The sequence below is a fragment of the Neoarius graeffei genome, chromosome 9 (genome assembly GCF_027579695.1).
Source record: "Neoarius graeffei isolate fNeoGra1 chromosome 9, fNeoGra1.pri, whole genome shotgun sequence".
Lineage (NCBI taxonomy): Eukaryota > Metazoa > Chordata > Actinopteri > Siluriformes > Ariidae > Neoarius > Neoarius graeffei.
In genome coordinates this window covers 73266923-73289032 of record NC_083577.1, presented here as the reverse complement: position 1 = coordinate 73289032, position 22110 = coordinate 73266923, and the positions used below count along the sequence as shown (strand labels likewise).

The following is a 22110-nucleotide window of genomic DNA, read 5'->3' as shown; positions in this document are numbered from 1 at the left end:
CTGAGCCGCTGTGTGTGTGATCCCAGCGCATATCACTTACCACTTGCAAGTGGAAGGATGGCAAGCCTAAAGACAATCATAACTACACATTGGGCAGTATTTGCATCAGTATTTTCATACTTTTATACTCTTTAATGAAAGGTGATACAAGGCGGAAGTCCGCGCCGTTTTTCAGCAGTCGCGTCACATGACCAACGCCAGCGAATCAGGAAGGTGGATGTCACAGTGACGTTGTCCAATGACGACACCAGCTAGAGCTCAGCACAGTGTATCCGCGTATTCTCAATGTTTACACAGCACCGGAGCTGACACAATCTGGATTGAATATGTGGACCCTGGCGGATTCCCATTTCCCGGCATTTCCAGGCGGTTTAATGTAAATGGACAGTGCATCCGCGAAGAAAACGAGACAGATACGGTCTAATGTAAACTTGGCCTGAGTCACAGAGTCGAAAAGCTGGTGATGTTGTCCAAGCATCTGTCCTTGGCTGCTAAGCACTACATGTAGCTCCGTGTAATCCGCCATCTGCATGATGGCACAGTATTCTGTAATGCGGCTGTAACAAACCAGATGCTCGCGGATTGTGAACTCAAGGTTTTAATGAGAACAATGAAAAAAGACAATGTACAAAAGCCAGGCCAGGTCAATACCGAGAGATCCAAAACAGTAATGAGGGCTAGACAAATCGTGGTCAGGAAACAGGCAAGAGTCCAAGAACCAGGAATCAGTAAACACAGGCAAGCTAAACACAAGGCTAGGCAAATCGTAATTGGGAAACAGGCAAGGATCGAAAAACCAGGAAGCAAGAGAAACGGGCAAACAAACACAAGGGCTAGGCAAAACGGGAAAAAACAGGAAGGCAAAAAGAGTCATACACAGGTAATCAATCAGTATAATAATGCTCAGTAGGCTCACGAAATGTAGAGGCAATACTATGCAAAGAACAAAACAAACAAAGGGGTATAAATACAGACATAAACAAAAAGGTACAGGTGATGGTGATTAGAACTCGGGGGAACCACTCCTAGGGAGTGGCTCCAGGTTGGCTGATGGAGTGCACATGGTAGTGACTGGTGTGTGAGGGGGATTGTGGGAAGTAGAGTCCTGAGTGTTGGGTGAGCCCGGAAGCGTGACATTCTGCACTTACATCCATCTACGGCCACATACCTGACAGTTTGCTACATAAACCCCAGAGTGTATGGAGTAAATCCAATGTTTTTCAAATATTAATTACTTCAAAGTGTGTTACCACCCAGCTTATACTTATGAATATCTAGATCTGGAAATGAATTTGCATCATATTACAGTTATTTCCAAGTAAGCTTTGCTCCTCATATAATCTAGCTCATTTTTTTCATAATTAATTTTAAGTGCCTCAGAACAATAATTTTAGAGAAATCATAAAATCAGCATTGTCAACCTTGAACTTTTCATTTGGAAACCAAAAACATTGGGTTTTTTTTTTTACTGAGTGTCAGAGTATTTGGCCTGAAATGTCAGTTTGTGAACTTGTTTATATTTCTGAAGTGCAAATCTGGTATATCATTTACTTTTTATCTGATCATGTGGCAAACTGCATTGAACCACTAAATAAATAATCTTCACGTATCAAAGTTCAACGGTGTTCTTCAGGCACAGTGTTGTTATAGCAGCCTGTATTCTTTTAAGTGAAAAGTAATATTCCAGAGTGTTTTCCTTCCTCCTTCTTTCTGCAAAGTGAAACACGAGCTGATGTTTAGATATTCAGGTCCTAATCCACTAATGGCAGGACATCTAATGCTGCGTTCAACTGAGGCAACAGTTCTTCGGGTGTTCCTTAGGTCCACTACAGCTAGTCTGGACTTAAAGAGAAATGCAGGTGGAAATGCATCAGCTTCTGTTCGTCATGGGAGCATCAGGACAGAGGCTGACCTCCCTGAGATCACTCTTCCCAGAATGCTGTACATGCTGATCTTTAAAGGGTACTACAATCGCACCCATGAGCTGCAGGTACAGTATGCAAAGTGTTGGAGACTCTGCGCATGTAGAGGCATCTCACTGCTGTGTGGTTTATTTTCTTTGGTTAGTCATAGTCATCTTGATACTTAGTACCATTTGTGAGTGATTAAGATTTGCAGAGTAAAATCTTTTTTCTTTTTGTAATTTCTCTAGTTATATGAAAAGCAGCTTTATGGGCCCATATATAAAGTAAGAGTTGGCAAGAAGCAAACAATTTCACTGAATAGTGTGGGACTGCTGGAGGAGCTGATGAGGAAAGATGATAAATTCCCTAGCAGAGGAGAAATTACTCTATGGACTGAATACCGAGATATGAACAGTCTGGGTTACGGGCCAGTTACTGAGTAAGCCACACTGGTGTTTCTTTGTGTGTATGAGTATTTTTGTTTGCTGTTTTATTTAATTTTAAGGCTTACTCTAATAAACCTGATTTAATCATGGTCTGAGTCACTTTCCCTGTTCATGAATGGGCTGCAACATTGACACATCAGTAGTAAACATTCACAAATGATTCAGGTCTTTGAATTGGCTCTGGATGACTCCTAGAGCTTCTGGTGCACTCACTGACAACTTGAATGATGAAATTGTATATTTGAATTATAATCTAAAAGTACATTTCCAATTTGAGACAAATTTCTCTTTCTCTCTCTCTATTATCTATCTATCTATCTATCTATCTATCTATCTATCTATCTATCTATCTATCTATCTATCTATCTATCTATCTATCTATCTATGAATGAAACCCCAATTACAAACAGTTGTGGCATTGTGTAAAACACAATGTGAAGATATATTGCTTTCTCTTTTTAGTTACAGTTTACACAGCATCCCAATTTTTTGGAATTGGGGTTTTATCAGGCTTGTAGTACTTGAGTCTGACTTGTGGCCTAATTTTTACTTGGACTTGGACTTGTACATTAACTGCATTTGGACTCATAAATTGGAGTCGAGGACTCTGATTTCTTCTTGATTTTTTTGTAACCTAGTAGGCATCCTTCAGTCTCGGGAGACTATGGGTCTGCACCCTGGTTGTCAATCAGGATCGGGAACAGTGTCGAGTGTGACTAATGAGTCCGATGCGGGAATGGCAGTCCTCCGGCACAGTTGGCAGATGAAGACTGAGGATGGTCTGTCAGTCTGGTTGAAGGTTATCTGTCTCTGTCTCCTGGCTTCGGACTGTTGGGCAAGTGTCTCTTCCAAGCTGGAGAGTCCTTTGTGTACTGCTTGTCTCCAGGTTGTTTGCTCTGAAGCCAAGGTTTCCCAGATGTTTGTGTCGATGTTCAAGGCCTTCAAGTCTCTTTTGCAAACGTCTTTGTATCACAGCTGGGGTCTGCCTATGGGCTGTTTTCCCTGTGCCAGTTCGCCATACAGGAGGTCTTTTGGGATCCGGCCATCGTCCATACACACAACGTTTCCGAGCCAGCGCATGCATCTCTGATTCAGCAAGCTGTACAGCTAGGAATTCCAGCTTTCTCCAGGACGGTGGTGTTGGGAACTTTGTCCTGCCACTTGATGTCTAGGATGTGTTGAAGACAGCGCATGTGGCAGGCATTTGGCTTGTGTTCCTGTTGGGCTCATATGGTCCAAGACTCACTGCCATACAGGAGGGTGCTCACAACACAAGTGCTGTAGATGTGAACCTTGGTGTGCTCTGTCAGCTTGCTGTTCGTCCACACTCTCTTCGTCAGTCTGGCCATGGTGGTGGAGGCTTTGCCGATCTGCTTATTGAGTTCAGTGTCAAGAGAAAGGGAGTCAGAGATGGTAGATCCTAGGTAGATGAAGTCATGGACAACATCCAGTTTGTGGTTTGAGATGCAGATGTGCGGTGAAAATTCTGCATCTTGCACCATGACCTGTGTCTTCTTCAGGCTGATTGTAAAGCCAAAGTCTTGGCAGGCCTGGCTGACCCGGGTCATGAGTTGCGAAAAGTTGTCGACTGAGTGGGCAGTGACAACAGCATCATCAGCAAAGAGGAAGTCTCGAAGGCATTTCAGCTGGACTTTGGACTTGGCTCTTTGTCTGGAGAGGTTAAAGACTGTTTTACAATTTTGCCTGCCATTCTGGATTTTTTACCTGTCTTCACTTGTATTAATAAACATACCTTCTGCACTTCCATCTGTCTCCCAACCATTTCTGACAAAATACTTCACACTCCTTGACAAAGAGAATGAACATTCACTTGTTCATACATCATGTTCAGGAACAAACTAATGTTAATGATGCTAAAACTGTCACCATCAAATGGTGCGGTTGGAGTCTTGTTCTCGGACTTGACTCAGATCAATAGCAGACTCAACTGGGACTCAACGCGAAATTTTTTTGAATGACTTGACTCAGACTTGAACACTAGGGACTCAAGACTGGATTCGAGGTTTAGTGACTTGACTACAACACTGATACTGTGGTGCTTGAAAGTTTGTGAACACTTTCTATATTTCTGCATAAATATGACCTAAAACATCATTAGATTTTCACACAAGTCCTAAAAGTAGAAAAAGAGAACCCAGTTAAACAAATGAGACAAAAACATTATACTTGGTAATTTATTTATTGAGGAAAATGATTCAATATGACATATCTGTGAGTGGCAAAAGTATGTGAACCTCTAGGATTAGCAGTTAATTTGAAGGTGAAATTAGAGTCAGGTGTTTTCAATCAATGGGATGACAATGAGGTGTGAGTGGGCACCCATTTTATTTAAAGAATAGGGATCTATCAAAGTCTGATCTTCACAACTGTGATGACTCCATGACCCCATCTTTGATGTTTTGGTTTTCCTTGTTTGTTGTTCCTTCCTCTTCCTCCTTAGGAGGCGGTCCTGTTGTGTCAGGAGACTGGATGTTACACCTGCACCTACTCAGATCCTGATTACTATACAACAGGACTGATGCAGTCGATTTTTTTTCTCTCTCTCTCTCCTTCCATTAGGCTGGACATTTTAGGTTGGGTTTTGTTTTGGGTGTTGTTAGCCTTATTTTCATTTTAAGTACTCATTGACAATACCTTTCCTCATATTCACACACTCACTACACTTTTGACTTTACTGACTTACATAATTTTAATTGTTTTTTTGTGTTTGATTTAATATTAGTTAAATACATTCAGTTTATATGTTAACTTTGATTATTTGTGTGGTCTCCCTGATTTTTGTCTTGAATTTGAGCTGGTTCATGACACAACACATTTGTGGAAGTGTATCATGACACGAACAAAGGAGATTTCTGAGGACCTCAGAAAAAGTGTTGTTGATGCTCATCAGCCTTGAAAAGGTTACAAAACCATCTCTAAAGAGTTTGGACTCCATCAATCTGCAGTCAGACAGATTGTGTACAAATGGAGGAAATTCAAGAGCATTGTTACCCTCCCCAGGAGTGGTTGACCAACAAAGATCACACCGAGAGCAAGGCGTGTAATAGTCAGCGAGGTCACAAAGGACCCCAGGCAGGCCCGTTTCAAGCTATTTGGGGGCCCTAGGTAAAGGGGATCTGGGGCCCATAATTATCCCCCCCTCGATGAAAGGCCTTATGGCTGCCTACCCACTGAAGACTTAATAAATAAACATCACACATATTGTAATCATTCTTACGATTTTTACTTAGTAAATGAACTCTACATTATTATAAATAATTATCAAACCCAATTAAACACAAGAATAGACAAAATACATACACACACACACACACACACACATATATATATATATATATATATATATATATATATATATATAAATCAAATATGAAAATAAGACAAAGTAATATAAAATGTGCAAATAACACAACACTAAATATTTACAGTATATACACAAGTAGAAATAACTTCAAATGGTGATTAAATGATTACAAACATGAATAAGAATCTTAATAAGAACCAGCACACACAGAAAAGTGCAAAATGTATAGAAAAACACATAAAAATTTAAGAATACACAACTAGAATCATGGAAGCAAAAACAATACAGAGACACAAGCGAAGCAAACTTGCCATGTCGTAGCCATTAGCTGTGCTGATCGCAGCAGGGCTTCCTTGCAGAAAGTTTGGGTTTCTTTAGCTGAATTACTGCATTAATATCCGACCAAGGTCACAAACGTAGCCTATTTATTTAAAAAAGAGCTTTCTTGTGAACCATCCCCTGTCCTACTCCATTCATGCTCACGACACACTAGCTACTTCTGATGAAAGCCATGCAGCTCGCTGAAACTAACTCTGACTATGACATTTTGATAAACACAATAAGTTAATCTGGGAGAAGTTGACAGTCTTTCACCTATTTGTGTGGCACATATTAGAATTTTTAGCCAGTCCTTGCAAGTTTGTAAGCCTGTTGTGCATGACAACGTTTACATCACTTTATAAACACTGTCTACAAGATAACTACCATTAACGTAAGCTAGCTACCAAATTTGCTTGTCGACCCGCTTGGTATTAATGAGTGTGTACATTCTCACTTACCAGTGTCTTGTTTTTTTTCTGTCTTCCTCTTCCCTTTTCTTCTTTCTCTTCTGGCTCCCTGAGGGGTAATTTCGCTTCATATTTGATTTTGTTTGTTTTTTTTTTTGCCGCGGAGCTCTGCAACCACTTGACTGGACGGAGATGGGCATTGAGGGGTTGACAACAGACTGTCATTGAACTTTTCGGCCAAAGCATGTAGGGAGGCGCTGTTGTGCATTAGGGGGCCCCCCTTGGAACTAGGGTATTTCAACAAGTGTCATTAGGCGCTGTGCTGCCGCACTCAAAAAGTTGTCATTGCTATTGAATACATAACCAGTCTTTCAGCAGCGGGGGCCCTTCGAGGGCTGGGGCCCTAGGCAATTGCCAAGTCTGCCTACCTTGTTGCAATGGGTCTGACCCCAGGGTAACTTCTAAGCAACTGAAGGCCTCTCTCACATTGGCTAATGTTAATGTTCATGAGTCCACCATCAGGAGAACACTGAACAACAATGGTGTGCATGGCAGGGTTGCAAGGAGAAAGCCACTGCTCTCCAAAAAGAACATTGCTGATCATCTGCAGTTTGCTAAAGATCACGTGGACAAGCCAGAAGGCTATTGGAAAAATGTTTTGTGGACAGATGAGACCAAAATAGAACTTTTTGGTTTAAATGAGAAGTGTTATGTTTGGAGAAAGGAAAACACTGCATTCCAGCATAAGAACCTTATCCCATCTGTGAAACATGGTGGTGGTAGTATCATGGTTTGAGCCTGTTTTGCTGTAGCTGGGCCAGGACAGCTTGCCATCATTGATGGAACAATGAATTCTGAATTATACAGTACCAGCAAATTCTAAAGGAAAATGTCAGGACATCTGTCCATGAATTGAATCTCAAGAGAAGGTGGGTCATGCAGCAAGACAATGACCCAAAGCACACAAGTCGTTCTACCAAAGAATAGTTAAAGAAGAATAAAGTTAATGTTTTGGAATGGCCAAGTCAAAATCCTGACCTTAATCCAATCAAAATGTTGTGGAAGGACCTGAAGCAAGCAGTTCATGTGAGGAAACCCACCAGCATCCCAGAGTTGAAGCTGTTCTGTATAGAGGAATGGGCTAAAATTCCTCTAAGCTGGTGTGCAGGACTGATCAACAGTTACCGGAAATGTTTAGTTGCAGTTATTGCTGTACAAGGGGATCACACCAGATACTGAAAGCAAAGGTTCACATACTTTTGCCACTCACAGATATGTAATATTGGATCATTTTCCTCAATAAGTAAATGACCAACTATAATATTTTTGTCTCATTTGTTTAACTGGGTTCTCTTTATCTACTTTTAGGACTTGTGTGAAACTCTGATGATAAAGGTCATATTTATGCAGAAATATAGAAAATTCTAAAGGGTTCACAAACTTTCAAGCACCACTGTATATCACACACAAACACACACACACACATATATGCATGCATATGCACGCATTAAGGATGTTTTTCTGCACTTTTAAGCAGAATATTATTTACAAATTACAATACTTGGCCAAAGGAGATGTAGCTAAACCCTAGTCAGGCAATGGTGATGCATACTGATGTTTCCAAAAGCTTTTAATGATGTTCAACCTTCAACAGTATTTGAACACAATTCACTTTCCTTTTAGCTACATCCTTTTATTTAAAAAAAAATTAATTTAAAAAATAAAAATTTTTTAACTGTGCATCACATTTTCTTATGTCTTGCAAGAACAATATCATACAGACAAGATGTGATCATTTTGATGTGCTGAGGGTCGCTTTTCTCCATTTTGGGACCGTTTTCCTACCTCTTGAGACCAACAGTATGGCCCTACAGAAATCACCGAACGTGAGGAGCTTTAACTAATTAGCATAACTATAGAACTGTGTCACACCAAGGTGGTGACATGCGGAAAACATTGTGACAATAAAAAATTATCCTATACCAGCATTACATCTAAAAGCTGAAATCTGCAGGCATCACAGATCCATATAATTTACCCACAAATGTATTCATGTTCACTGTGCGTGTTCGCTCGCTAGCGCGCTCTCTCTGTGTGTGTGTGTGTGTGTGTGTGTGTGTGTGTGTGTGTGTGTGTGTGTGTGTGTTCATCACTTCAGATGGTTTAAATGCAGAGGAGGAATTCCACTGTGCTTGAGTGTACATGTGACAAAAAAAAGACGACTTCTTCTTAGTTTACCCACAAATGTATTTGTTCCACTTGAAAAGTGTACAGTAAGCCAGCTTCCAGATTTGAGACACAATGACATCCTGAACTACATATTTAGTATTTGTGGCTTGTAAATACACCAGAGATGCTAAAGGCATATGAAAATACAGATGCCTCCCAATATTTCAAGGCAGGTTTTGTGCATTCCAGAATGTTATGGGAAATTCCCGATAAAGAAAAATACCTTATTATGACAAAGGTAAGCTCAAACATGGACTTCTCATAGTAATAAACAAGCCAGGGCCTAGATCTCACATATTTTATGGTGTTTAGCCTAGTCTACATTATCAGTGCAGGACAAAAATGCTGGTCTAGCCAAGCATTAGATCTAATAAAATATATTACGTCTAAACCAAAGCCCACATCCAGATATACAATTTAATGTTTCACAGAGCTTTTATACGAACCTGATATAAAATGTTCTCCACACACAAAGGAATGCTTTGTTGGCATCCAGTCTTCTCGTTTAACTGCAGCTCGCTATTTTCTCATCTTTCTGGGCTCAATGGGAAATGGTGAAAAGTTAAACCAGGCTTATGTCTACATCTGTTATTACATCCCAAAGCACTACAGGTCGCTGGCATTATTCTTTTAGATGTAACTTCTACAAGTTTATCTGTAGATGTACTGAATTGGGCTTACAATCACTCGCATACATTTGTGCCAGTTGTTGTCAAACACAAAGTTTGTTGTTGTCCAACACAAAGCCCGATAAACAAATCTGCAGTTACAATGATGTCATGTGAAAGGGCCCCTGTCACTTCATACTTGCTACCATGGTGTCGAGCTCATGCATTCTCAGGCTAAGCTAGCTAAGCGCAAGCCAGAATTATTTAGTTATCTGGCCAGAAAAATGATGTCATCTAACCTTGCTCTGTCGTGCAAATTCACATAGCCTAGACCCCCATTATACAGCCGGGAATGTCATGGAGTAAATTCTTCTGGGTTAGATGATTCAGCATGTGGAGTTATTTTTTGCTCTCAGGTAAAAAAAAAAAAATACTGAATTTCACTTTTACTTGTCAAAGGTCTCTCCTCCCAATTTTTCCCTAATAACTTCCAAGACACCATAATCCAGCCACTGGGGGTGTATAAGCGTACTCTTGGTGCCAATCCCAAGCCCGGATAAATTGGAAAGGGTTGCGCCAGGAAGGGCATCCGGCGTAAAACTGTGCCAAATCTAACATGTGGAATGAAAAGAGAAATACCATACCGGATCGGTCGGGGCCCGGGTTAACAACGACCGCCTCTGGTACTGTTGGTCAACGGGGTGCCGGTGGAAAGTGTGCTACTGTTGCGCCAAAACAGAGAAGGAGAAAGAGAGGGGGGAGGCGTGTTAGGAGAGAGTGTGAAAGATGGAAGGGAAGGAGCTTAAAATTGAGGGTAGGAACACTGAATGTAGGAACCGCCACCTCCACACTCTGCTTTTTGCCCATAAATAGGATAGTTCATTTGGTCATTCATTTGTGTGTTAGACTCCTAGATGACATCCTGCCATCACTTTGCCACAACCATTGCCATGTCACTTCCCTCACATAGGTCATCCTTGGTGCACTCCTCTCCCACTCCACCACACGTCTGCAGATAGACCAAAATCTGGACTTCTCCACAGTTGCACTTGTCAGTCTCTGGGCAATCCCTCTTCATCAAATTGGCTTTGCACTGTCCTACACCATAGTCCGGATAATGATGGATTGGATAGTGACAGGCACCAGTGGATACTTGTGAACATTTCCATGTATACACCTGTGGAAGTTCGTAGGAGGGGGAGGAGCACAGAAAGACGGCAGGCCAGAATAAAGTTCCATAACTCTTTTTATTTTGCTCTTTTCAGATGCAAACACTCTCTTCCATACATACATATACACACACACACCCCCATGTCATCTGGTTCAGGAGAGAGCTCCCTTCCTCTGCTCTCTCTCTTTATATAGGGCACAGTCACTGGGAAGACACACAAACACAGGTTAATTGACATCAGGTGTAGTGATTCTGCCACTTACCTTCCCTGACTCCGCCCTCCTGTCACAGACCGGCGCTTGACCACGCCCCCGCTGCAACATACCCCCACCGCCCGACTCAGGCCGGGCAGCCGTCCGGCCTGCAGCCGACTCCCCCCCGCTTGACGGGAGAGAAAGTCTGCCACAACCATCTGCGCCCCCGGCCTGTGGATCACCTTGAAGTTGAAGGGTTGGAGTGCCAGATACCAACGGGTGATCCGCGTGTTGGCATCCTTCATGCAGTGGAGCCACTGGAGGGGTGCGTGGTCCGAACAGAGGGTGAAAGGGCGTCCCAGCAGGTAGTAGCGGAGGGCGAGGACCACCCACTTGATCGCGAGGCACTCCTTTTCAATCGTGCTGTAGCACCCCTCGAGTACTGGCAGCTTTCTGCTGATGTACAGCACTGGACGGTCTTCCACCTCCTGGGACAACACGGCCCCCAGCCCTCTGTCCGATGCATCCGTCTGTAACATAAAAGGGAGAGAAAAGTCAGGGGAGTGTAACAGTGGCCCCCCCGCACAGTGCAGCCTTTACCTCAGAGAAAGCCCTCTGGCATTGCTCCGTCCACTGGACCGGATCTGGTGCCCCCTTTTTAGTGAGATCAGTCAGCGGGCTGGTGACGTCCGAATAATTAGGTATAAACCTATGATGGTAGCCAGCCAGCCCCAGGAACTGTCTCACCCCCTTTTTGGTCTTGGGCCTCGGGCAGGCCGCAATTGCTGCTGTCTTATTAATTTGGGGACGCACCTGCCTGTTGCCCAAGTGGAAGCCCAGATACCGTACTTCCACCCACCCAATCGCACACTTCTTTGGGTTGGCTGTGAGACCCGCTTGCCTCCGTGACCTAAGGATGGCCCTCAGGTATTGTAAGTGCCGCTGCCAGTCATTACTATAAATAATGATATCGTCGAGGTATGTGGCCGCATAGGTGGTGTGGGGGCGGAGGACCCTGTCCATCAGCCGCTGAAACGTAGCGGGTGCCCCAAACAGCCCAAAAGGAAGTGTGACAAACTGGTTTAAGCCAAACGGTGTGGAAAAGGCCGTTTTTTCTCGAGATAATGGAGTCAAAGGGATCTGACAATAACCCTTTGTCAAATCCAGCATCGAGTAAAAGCGAGCCATGCCTAGACGATCGAGTAACTCATCAATACGAGGCATTGGGTACGCGTCGAATTTAGACACTGCATTGACTTTTCTGTAGTCCACACAGAACCGGACCAACCCGTCGGCCTTGGAAATCAAGACCACTGAGCTGCTCCAGTCACTGTGGGACTCCTCGACGATGCCCATCTCGAGCATGGCCTCAAATTCTTCCCGAACCACTTTTTTCTTGTGTTCGGGTAGCCTGTAAGGGCGGCTATGCACTATCACCCCCGGGGGTGTCTCAATGTGGCGCTCTATGAGGTTGGTGCGGCCGGGCAGGGGCGAGAACACGTCCAAAAACTCAGTCTGCAACTGGGCAACCTCCGCGAGTTGGGTCGGGGAGAGGTGGTCTCCACAGGGGACCGGAGAGGTATGTGATGCCAATGCTCCCTTTTGAACCTCCGGCCCCAGCTCCACCTTCTCCAGAACCACCAACACTAACGCTACGGGAACCTCCTTGTTCCAGAGTTTGAGTAGATTGAGGTGGTAAATCTGTAGCGCCCCACCCCTGTCCGTTCGCCTCACCTCATAGTCGACGTCCCTGACTCGCCGTGTGACCTCAAAGGGTCCTTGCCACTTGGTGATCAATTTGGAGCTCGATGTGGGCAACAGTATGAGTACTTTATCTCCCAGTGCGAACTCCCTAAAGCGCGTACCCCTGTTGTACAGGCGGGTTTGCCATTCTTGGGCCTGCCGCAAATTCTCCTGGGTTAGGTGTGTGAGTGTGTGGAGTTTTGCACGCAGGTCAATAATGTATTGAATTTCATTTTTACTTGGTGAAGGTCCCTCCTCCCAATTGTCTCGCAGCATATCTAAAATGCTGCGCGGCTTATGCCCATATAATAATTCAAACAGGGAGAACCCCGTGGAGGCTTGGGGGACCTCTCGCACTGCAAATAACAAGGGTTCGAGCCATTTATCTCAGTTACGTGCGTCCTCACTTACGAATTTTTTAATTATATTCTTGAGGGTGCGATTGAACCGTTCAACTAAACCGTCCGTTTGTGGGTGATACACGCTGGTGCGGATCGGCTTAATACCTAATAACCCATACAGTTCGTTCAGTGTTCGTGACATAAACGAGGTGCCTTGATCAGTCAGAATCTCTTTCAGGATTCCAACTCAGGAGATGACGCGGAAGAGTGCCTCCGCAATACTGCATGCTGAGATATTGTGAAGAGGCACTGCTTCCAGGTATCGCATTGCATAGTCCACCCGAACTAATATAAAGCAGTACCCTCGTGTTGACTGATCTAATGGCCCAACAAGATACATCCCAATTCTTTCAAACAGGGTCTTGATTAATGGTAGAGGGCGCAAAGGCGCTTTTGGAATGGCCGCTGGATTTACTAACTGGCATTCGCGGCATGCCGTACACCACCTACGGACATCGCCGCGAATCCCCGGCCAATAGAATCGGGCCATTATTCGGGCTACTGTCTTATCCTGCCCTAAGTGTCCAGCCATGGGATTAAAGTGAGCCACCTGGAATATCAATTCCCGGCGGCTTTTTGGAATCAAAAGCTGTGTGATTTGCTCTTTCGTCTGAGTGTCCTGCGTCACTCAGTATAATCTATCTTTCATAATAGAAAAATAGGGGAAGGACGGGGTGGCGTTTGGCAGGAGCATTTGACCATCGATTACTCTCACTTGGTCAAATGCATGCTGCAGAGTCTTGTCTCGCAACTGCTCTAATGGGAAATCCGCCAGGGATTCCCCGAGAGAGGGAGGAGGAGCCTGTGGCTCCTCACTCTGACGTGGAGATGACGTAGACGGCTCTGTGACAGCTGCTCCCGCCAAGGCTACACCGGGACCTCCCCCTGCTGAACTATGGCAGGACCCACTCTTCACTAAATGACTCATCAACTCCCCAAATCCTGGCCAATCAGTCCCCAAAATTATCGAGTGGGTGAGGCAAGGATTAACCGCCGCCTTTACTATAAATTTTTTTCCCTCGGAAAAAAATGTGGACTGACACCAAAGGGTAGCTGTGAACATCCCCGTGCACACACAACACCTTCACCCACTGTGCTCCCACCAATGCCTCGTCTTGCACCAGGCTTTGGTGAATTGAGGTCTGATTACAACCAGAATCCACCAACGCCTGATATGTATCCCCTTGGATACTCACAGGTATGCGATACGCTCCGGCCCGATCGAGGGCATCTCCTGGCGCGTCAGGGATCCGAACCACCGTGCCCACTTCCATTGCCGAACACTGCTGTTGGAGGTGGCCTGGCTCCCCGCAGCGCCAGCAAACCGGCCTGGGCTTCCTCTCTGCACCGGCGCCCTGGGGCTCATTCACCTGAGAGGGGGAAGAGACAGACACAGAAAGGAAAAACGGGAGGGCACCGCGGGTGCGACGGGCAGGCTGGGGTGGGGCCGGCCCCCGCCTCCGCGGTGGGGGAACGGGGCGAGGACGAGACACAGGAGGAGAGAGGGGGAGAGAGAGAGAGGAGAGGAGAGAAGAGGATGTCCGCTGTCCTGCCATCGGAACAGCCGCCAAATGGTCCTCTGCCAACTCGATGGCCTGATCCAGCGACGCCAGGTGGTGGCACTGGACCCACTCCGCGGTTCCCTCTGGCAGGCAGGCAGCCGATGAACTGCTCCAGCACCACCTGATCGAGGATTCCCTCGGCGTCGTGGTTGTTGGCCCTCAACCACCACCAGAAGGCGTCCCGGAGTTGCTGGCCAAACGCGAACGGCCGGCCGACTTCCTCCAGCCGCAGAGCACGGAAGCGCCGTCGCTGTTGTTCAGGGGTGCGCCCCACACGCTGGAGGATGGCCCGGCGAAGGTCTGCATAGTGGGGAGCTGTAGCGCGGCCAGCTGCGCCTTGCCCGTTAGCAGGGGGAGGAGGAGCGCCGCTCGCTATTCCACCGGCCAGCCTGAGGCCTCTGCTGTCTGCTCAAAGAGCGTGAGGAAGGCCTCGGGGTCGTCCTACGGGCCCATCTTGGCTTGGGTGAGAGAAGAAGGGCCCGCGGCGGTGGAGATGGTGGACCCTGCCGATGTGAGGAGGTGCCGGAACGCCCGTCGATCTTCCTGCTGTGCCAGCACCAGGGCCTCAAACCGGCGCTCTTGCTCCTTCTGGAGGGTGACTAGCGTCTGGTGCTGGCTCTGCTGGGCCGTGGCGAGGGCGTGGACCAGGTCTGCGAAGGGGGAGGACTCCATGGGGCTGTTCTTTTCCTGTGCTCCTTCCTGGGTTTCGGCACCACTGTGGAAATTCGTAGGAGGGGGAGGAGCACAGAAAGATGACAGGCCAGAATAAAGTTCCATAACTCTTTTTATTTTGCTCTTTTCAGATGCAAACACTCTCTTCCATACATACATATACACACACACACCCAAGTCATCTGGTTCAGGAGAGAGCTCCCTTCCTCTGCTCTCTCTCTTTATATAGGGTGCGGTCACTGGGAAGACACACAAACACAGGTTAATTGACATCAGGTGTAGTGATTCTGCCACTTACCTTCCCTGACTCCGCCCTCCTGTCACAGACCGGCGCTTGACCATGCCCCCGCTGCCACAACACCTTACCTTCACAAATTGTGCATGCCTCACTGCTCCGCATTGAATTAGGCTTTGATGAATTGTGGTCTGATTACTGCCTGAGTCCACAAAGGCCTGCTGTGTAGCCCCTTGAATTCTCACTGCCACTCAGTATGCTCCTGATAAACTGGGGGAGGTCCGAGGTGCGTTATGTATGCAGATCAGAATACCTGCCTCATTATGGGAATGCTGATCTTGGAAATGCCCAGCTTCCCTGCTGCACCTGCAGACCTTCCAGGGGCTTTTGGTGAGCACAGATGGCTACACTTGTGGAGACAGAGAGGGTTAGTGACAATATATGCATGAAGGCACAATGGGGTGGGGGAAAACAGGGGTAGATACAGGTTTGGAGAGTGGGCTTTGGGGGAATTGGCCCCCATTTCCATGGTGCAGGGGTAGGGGAGGGGAGAGATGGAAGAGAATGAGAGACAGAAGGAGTGAGAGTGCCTGCTCCCAGAAATGCTGCCAGATGGCTTCGGACAGCCAGATTGCCTCCTCCAGCGATGCTGCACATGGCAATGGACCCAGGATGAAGCACCTGAATGAGAAACTGCTCCAGTACCACTCACTCGATGATGTCATTGATGTCGAACTCTTTTGTTAGCAGCCACAATCAGCAGGCATCTTGGAGCTGTTGGGCAAAGGTGGATGGGCAACCAATCTCCTTGTATGCCGGTGTGTGGAAGTGCTGGCAATGTTGTTCCAGGGTGCAGCCAACCTGCTGCAGAATAGCCTGCTTCATGTCCGGATACCCCAGCAGGTTGGCAGCTGGGAGCTGTTGAGCCATGAGCTAGGCTTCACCCGACAGGAGGAGCAATAAGTGGATCATCCACTGCGAGGTTGGCCACAAGAACGGTTCGGTGACACACTCAAAGAGCTCCACGAAGGCCTAAGGGTCAACCTGCAGACACATTCAGTGCAGCAGAATATGGAGTTTGGCTACAGTATCGCAGGGAGTAGTTGCTGGAGTATCCTCTAGTTGGACCAGGCTCCAGATCGCCTGCTGGTCTTCTGCCTGGGCCTGCAGTAGAACTTGGAAATGATGCTCTTGTTTTGCATGCAGTGTGATGAGGGCCTGATGTTGTGTCTGGTGACTGCTGACAAGGGTCTGGAGGATGTCTACAACTGGCATGGAATCCATGATGCTGTTTCTTTGTCAATACACAGGTTTTGGCACCAGTGTAACACTGTTTGCGGCTTGTGGGAAATTAGGAAATGACAGGCTTGACAACTCAAAGTGCATTTTTATTTTTCTTTAATTTCATTTTGCAGTGACTTCACACTAATCTAAGAACACATGCACACATTACACTTTATTGCTCTCTCTATCTCTCTCTCTCTCTCTCTGGTTACTGGCTTCTCTGAAAATACACAAATGACACACATAAGTAAAATGCCAGTAATCACACACAGGTGAAACTCATCATGTGTAATCTGCCAGTTCTACCCGACTCCTCACAGCCCACAGTTGACGCTCGATTACGCCCCTGCTGCCACAAGGAGTATGTGCTGATTTAGAGATGCAGTTGCCATACGAACCAAATGCTAAAAATAAAAATAATAATGATCAAAATTAAAATAAAAAACAGTGTACAATATAATATTTGGATGTTCTTGACTATTTTTAAATACACAAAATAGATACCTTTATATCATTCAGTTCTACACAATGCCATGTACATTGCACATATTTTCATTTGTAAATTAGACAAAGTGAACTAACTGATTTTTTTTCAATGCCAAGTACATCTGTTTGTTATTTAATATCCTTTATACATAAATGTCAGCAATTGTATGACAAATAGGATTCTTTGGATTAAAGACAATGACACTGAGCACCCAGAATGACTGTAATATTCACCATCTAGAAAGAGAAGCCTTTCAGCGTTTACACTGTAAAGAGTAAGGCGTAGTCTCAATCACTTCATAATGCACCACACCCTTGATGCATGCCACAGCACCTGTCTAACACTGGCCCCCCTGAATCATTCATAAACACTTCTCCTAGTTTCTACCAACAAGTTTCAGTCGTGGGAAATTCTGATAGTAATATGTTGTGGGTTTTTTTGTCTAACTAGAGAAGGAGAGAAATGGTACAAACTCCGATCAGTGTTGAACAAACGGATGCTACATCCAAAGGACACTGTGAAGTATGAGAATGTGGTTAATGAGGTGGTCACAGATTTTATCAAACGGATATGCCATTTACGCAAGATGAGCTCCACTGGAGACCTGGTACCCAACATGTCCAATGAGCTGTACCGTTTCTCTCTAGAAGGTATGGTCTGTTGAGTCTTAATTATAACTGCACAACAGTTATAACTAGCTGGATTATATATAGACTGCTCATATAATTACATGTTTTATATTGTATGTGATGATACAAATGTAAGATGAGACATATGCTTGCTTATTCAGGAATCTCCAGCATTCTGTTTGAGACTCGTACTGGCTGTCTTGAAAATGAGATTCCAGCAGAGACTCAAAACTTCATTAATGCCATTGTCCAGATATTCACTTATACTCTGCCTGTGTCTCTGCTACCCAAGTGGACTCGCAATTATTTGCCATTCTGGCGGTGTTACATAAGTGGTTGGGATGGAATCTTCAGATTTGGTGAGATGATAAAAATATTGTTGGAACAATTAGTTTCCCACCTCTCTTCCTCTGTCACACATAGATATGACTTATTATTTTTTGTTTTAGTCTAATAGTAGTCTGTTACCTCTTCTTTGAGTTTATTGAGAGAAATATCTGCATGATTTTGAACAGCATGCAAGATCATTGACAGGAAGATGGAGGACATTCAGATGCGCCTGGATGCAGGTCAGGAAGTTGCAGGAGACTATCTCAGCTACTTGCTCTCCAACACCAACATGAGCAAGAAGGAGGTGTATGGAAGCATTGCTGAACTGCTTCTGGCAGGAGTGGACACAGTAAGGATAACTTTACACTACTATCTAATTTTGCTAATTAGTACAAAACCTACAGTGATCAAAGTATAATGAAAACTAAAACAAAATGAATTGTCCTGTCTCTTAAGACATCCAACACTATGTTTTGGGCCTTGTACCTGCTGTCACAAGATCCAAAGTCACAGGACACACTGTATCAGGAAATTAAGAGCATCATCAAGGGGGACAAAATTCCAACAGCTGAGGACATAAACAGCATGCCCTACCTCAAGGCTGTCATCAAGGAGACTCTAAGGTTTATAGAAAAGAAAATTAATAAGTACTTGCATATTGTATTTAAGTACCATATAGCATGTACCTGATATCCAGGACATATGGCGTTTTTCACTATATTTCACTTTTTCCTATATTTCATCAAAGACAAGTGCAATTCAGAGGTGTACTGATATCCTGGGCAGTATGGATATTTAGCATTAATGTGTCATTGTCTGCTACCTATTTTATCTATATAAATGTATTATTTTATCCATCATATATATATTTATTTATTATTTTATCCATCATATATATATATATATATATATATATATATATATATATATATATATATATATATATATATATATATATAATTTTATGATTATGTTTAGAATGTACCCAGTTGTTACCAAGAATGTACGCCTTTTATCAGAAAATGATGTGATTATTGGAGGACACTTCTTCCCTAAGAAGGTACTGTATTTTCTCCCTATTTTATTTATAAAATGTATCATTCTCCATAAATCACTGTTTAACTAATCAACAACTCTTATGAACAGACCAGCTTTGAAGTGCATCATTATGCAATCAGTCATGATGAGACAGTATTCCCTGAATCAAGCATCTTCAAGCCTGAACGCTGGTTACGGGATGGGAGGGAGAAACCTAACCCATTTGGATCCATTCCATTTGGATTTGGAGTGAGAGGGTGTCTTGGTAAACGAATAGCTCAACTGGAGATACACTTGGCTCTGGCAAGGGTAAGAAACCCGAGGACCTTACTGGATCATATAACAAATGTTATCTGTCTATTTATTTAACAGCAGTTATTCAGCAGTTACAACAGATATAAAAAATTCTACACACCACTGTGAAAATGTACTTTAATCATCAAGGGAATCAAAGATGGTTCCAAATATCAGTCTATTTTGACACAAAACCTGTGAAAACCTGTGGAATTCTTTCAAGAGGGCTGTGCACAGGAGATCCCCATGTAATTTGACTGATTTATAGCATTTTTGCAAGGAAGAATGAAATAAAATTGTTAAAGATCAAGATTTGATCATTTGGTGGACACCCAAAATACTGAGTGCTGTATTACAAGCAGAACATGCTTTAATAAAAAGTTTAGTTAAGGGGTGTGCACATGTAGCGCCCCTTTATCACGGTGGTAAATATAAGCTTATGAGGGGTGCCCTGAGTTCTTTTACCTTAATGTCTAAGTTACCAATAATAGATTATTATAGTCATTGGGTTGTATATATACACTGTCTGAAAATGAATGTACCCGAATAAACAAACACTGTCACCATAAAGTATAGCAAGCCCAATAGTATTTTACTGGAAAAAATCGTTAATGAACAAAAAGTAACAAAGAATGATTGAATTAAACGTCCCAGCTTCTTTCTCTTATTTGTTTTCTACACTGAACTCAGTACTCAGTACACACATGCAACTTAAAAGATCCTGTATGAGTAAACTCAAATTATCTTCCATATATGCTTTAGACGTCAACATTCGCAATACTTTTTCAATTCAATAAACATAACCATACGTAATCAAACAACAGTTTACCACACAGTTCACAGTCCAGCACACACTTCTGTGCTGGCAGTAAATGTCTTTACGTTGCAGGCCTGTTTGTTGCTTGTGATTGGAGAGGCCACGAACAGCTTCACTCAAATGAGCCAAAGAAAAAAACAGGCGCCATTAGCTACCTCGTTGCTGTAGAACTAAGGCTGAGTGCCGTCGGTGGCCACCAGCATTACACAGCGGTGCAGCTTCGCGCCTCACACCATCGCGGGATACGTCGATTTCCATGGAGCCTCTTCTGCCCAGCTTTGTCAGCTGAGCGGTACTCTCCGTTGTCAACCAAAGTAGCACTGGCAATGTCCACGCACCTGCACGGTAGCTATCTACAGTGCATTAGCATCCAATGTAGCCACTATGTTTAGCTAACTGTTCCCTACTAGAACCATTTACCTTACTCTCGTTTGACTGTAAGTGTCTAGCCGACACTTTAAAAATCTTACAGGCTACTCCCTTGAAGTGGGAGCGGATATATACCTAATAAAAGGTCTCATTAGTATTCCGAGGCTAAACCGTGTGTCTGCACTCTTCAATCCCGAACAGCATTCTGAAAAACCTTATGCATTGCGCAGACTCGGGCTTGGGTAATTCTCGTCCAATCATTATAAATCAGGATTTACTTGTCCAACCCAGGTTCACTGACAAGGCTGTCTCTAGGTAAAACACCCGTCAATAGGTTTCCACAGACCCACTTTACATTCAAGCGAATGGAACCATAGGAAACCATTATAACCTTTTATATATAGTATTTTACATTCAAGCGAATGGAACAATATAGTATGACATGTATTTTTCTTTTCCAATAACTAAACACTCAGCTGTCACATACAGTGATATAAATGTAAATAAAACATGAAATAAACAAAATAAAATATTTTAACCCTGTTACACACACATGTTATTTCTTTTTCTTTTTTTTCAAAAACATTTTTCCCAAAACATCTGTATGTCACTTGAATTTTTCCTGTTTGCTATATCACATTAAAGGTGGAAAAAGATTTGACATGATTTATCTTGGTGTAGGAATAGTTGAAGGTGGGTGGAGCACAGAAGCACGGCAGGCCAGAACTGAGTTCTTACAAACACTTTTATTTTGCGCTTTTCAGCAGCTTACTTTGCTCACCCACACACACAAGTGTCCAGGTTGGGGAGAGTTCCCTTTCTCTACTCTCTCTCTCTCCTTTTATGTATAGGGCGCGGTCACTGGGGGAGACACACAAACACAGGTTAATTCACGTCAGGTGCAGTGATTCTGCCACTTACCTTCCCTGACTCTGCCCTCCATTCACAGACCAATGCTTGACCATGCCCCCGCTGCCACACTTGGCTATATTTTTTACATCACAAAAACATGCAGTTTTAACAGGGGTGTGTAGAATTTTCACACATTCATATGTGTGTGCATATTTTTATGTTTTGATATTTTTTCTGATATCTGAGGCTTTCAAATGTTGCACGTTGTTTTGATTATCTAGATCATACAGCTGTTTGAAGTCAAGCTGGATTCTAAAGTGGGAGAGTTCAAAGTTCTAAGTCGTAGCGGGCTTGTACCAGACAGAACAGTCAATTTCCACTTTCTGGAGCGGAAAAATATGACCACTTAAAGCTGCTCTGAGCTGAGTTTGAACATCCACCAAACAAAGCCAATGAAGAAATCCATACACCCTCCATAAAAACTCTTTGTAAGTCTCATTTGCCAAAGAGATACACATGCACAGTGCTATGGTATCACAGTGTCGTGCCATTATATTAACATATTCATAAACGAGGCACCTGAAGAGAGTGGTGCTTGGCCAAAAGTGGCAAATGTACAAAAACTGTTCTGTCACCTGTAAGGAACTCAATCTCAGTCATTCTAACAATTCTTTGCATAAATACACTCTGTAATCACATTGGTGTGTGTGTGTATGTATTGATGCAAGTGTAAAACACATAGAGCATGTACTTTTGTGATTTTGAAATTTCACTTTTTCAGTGTCTAAAAAA

At 44.0% G+C, this 22110-nt stretch overlaps 1 protein-coding gene across 1 annotated transcript; it reads left to right on the top strand.

Annotated features, from left to right (window-relative positions):
* The first annotated feature begins 1732 nt into the window (after window positions 1-1732).
* LOC132891343 (sterol 26-hydroxylase, mitochondrial-like) lies at window positions 1733-21728 on the top strand. The gene is made up of 9 exons (XM_060928857.1): window positions 1733-1990; window positions 2153-2343; window positions 17440-17639; window positions 17780-17977; window positions 18134-18297; window positions 18405-18571; window positions 18927-19008; window positions 19095-19295; window positions 21600-21728. The coding sequence occupies exons 1-9, from the start codon at window positions 1733-1735 to the stop codon at window positions 21726-21728; spliced, it is 1590 nt and encodes a 529-aa protein (XP_060784840.1).
* The last annotated feature ends 382 nt before the right edge of the window (window positions 21729-22110 follow it).

Coding starts and splice junctions, on each gene's coding strand:
- LOC132891343 (XM_060928857.1), top strand. CDS start 1,733: ATGTTTAGATATTCAGGTCCTAATCCACTAATGGCAGGACATCTAATG. Junction 17,978..18,133: donor GGATGGAATCTTCAGATTTG/GTGAGATGATAA, acceptor GATTTTGAACAG/CATGCAAGATCATTGACAGG. Junction 18,572..18,926: donor GTCATCAAGGAGACTCTAAG/GTTTATAGAAAA, acceptor GATTATGTTTAG/AATGTACCCAGTTGTTACCA.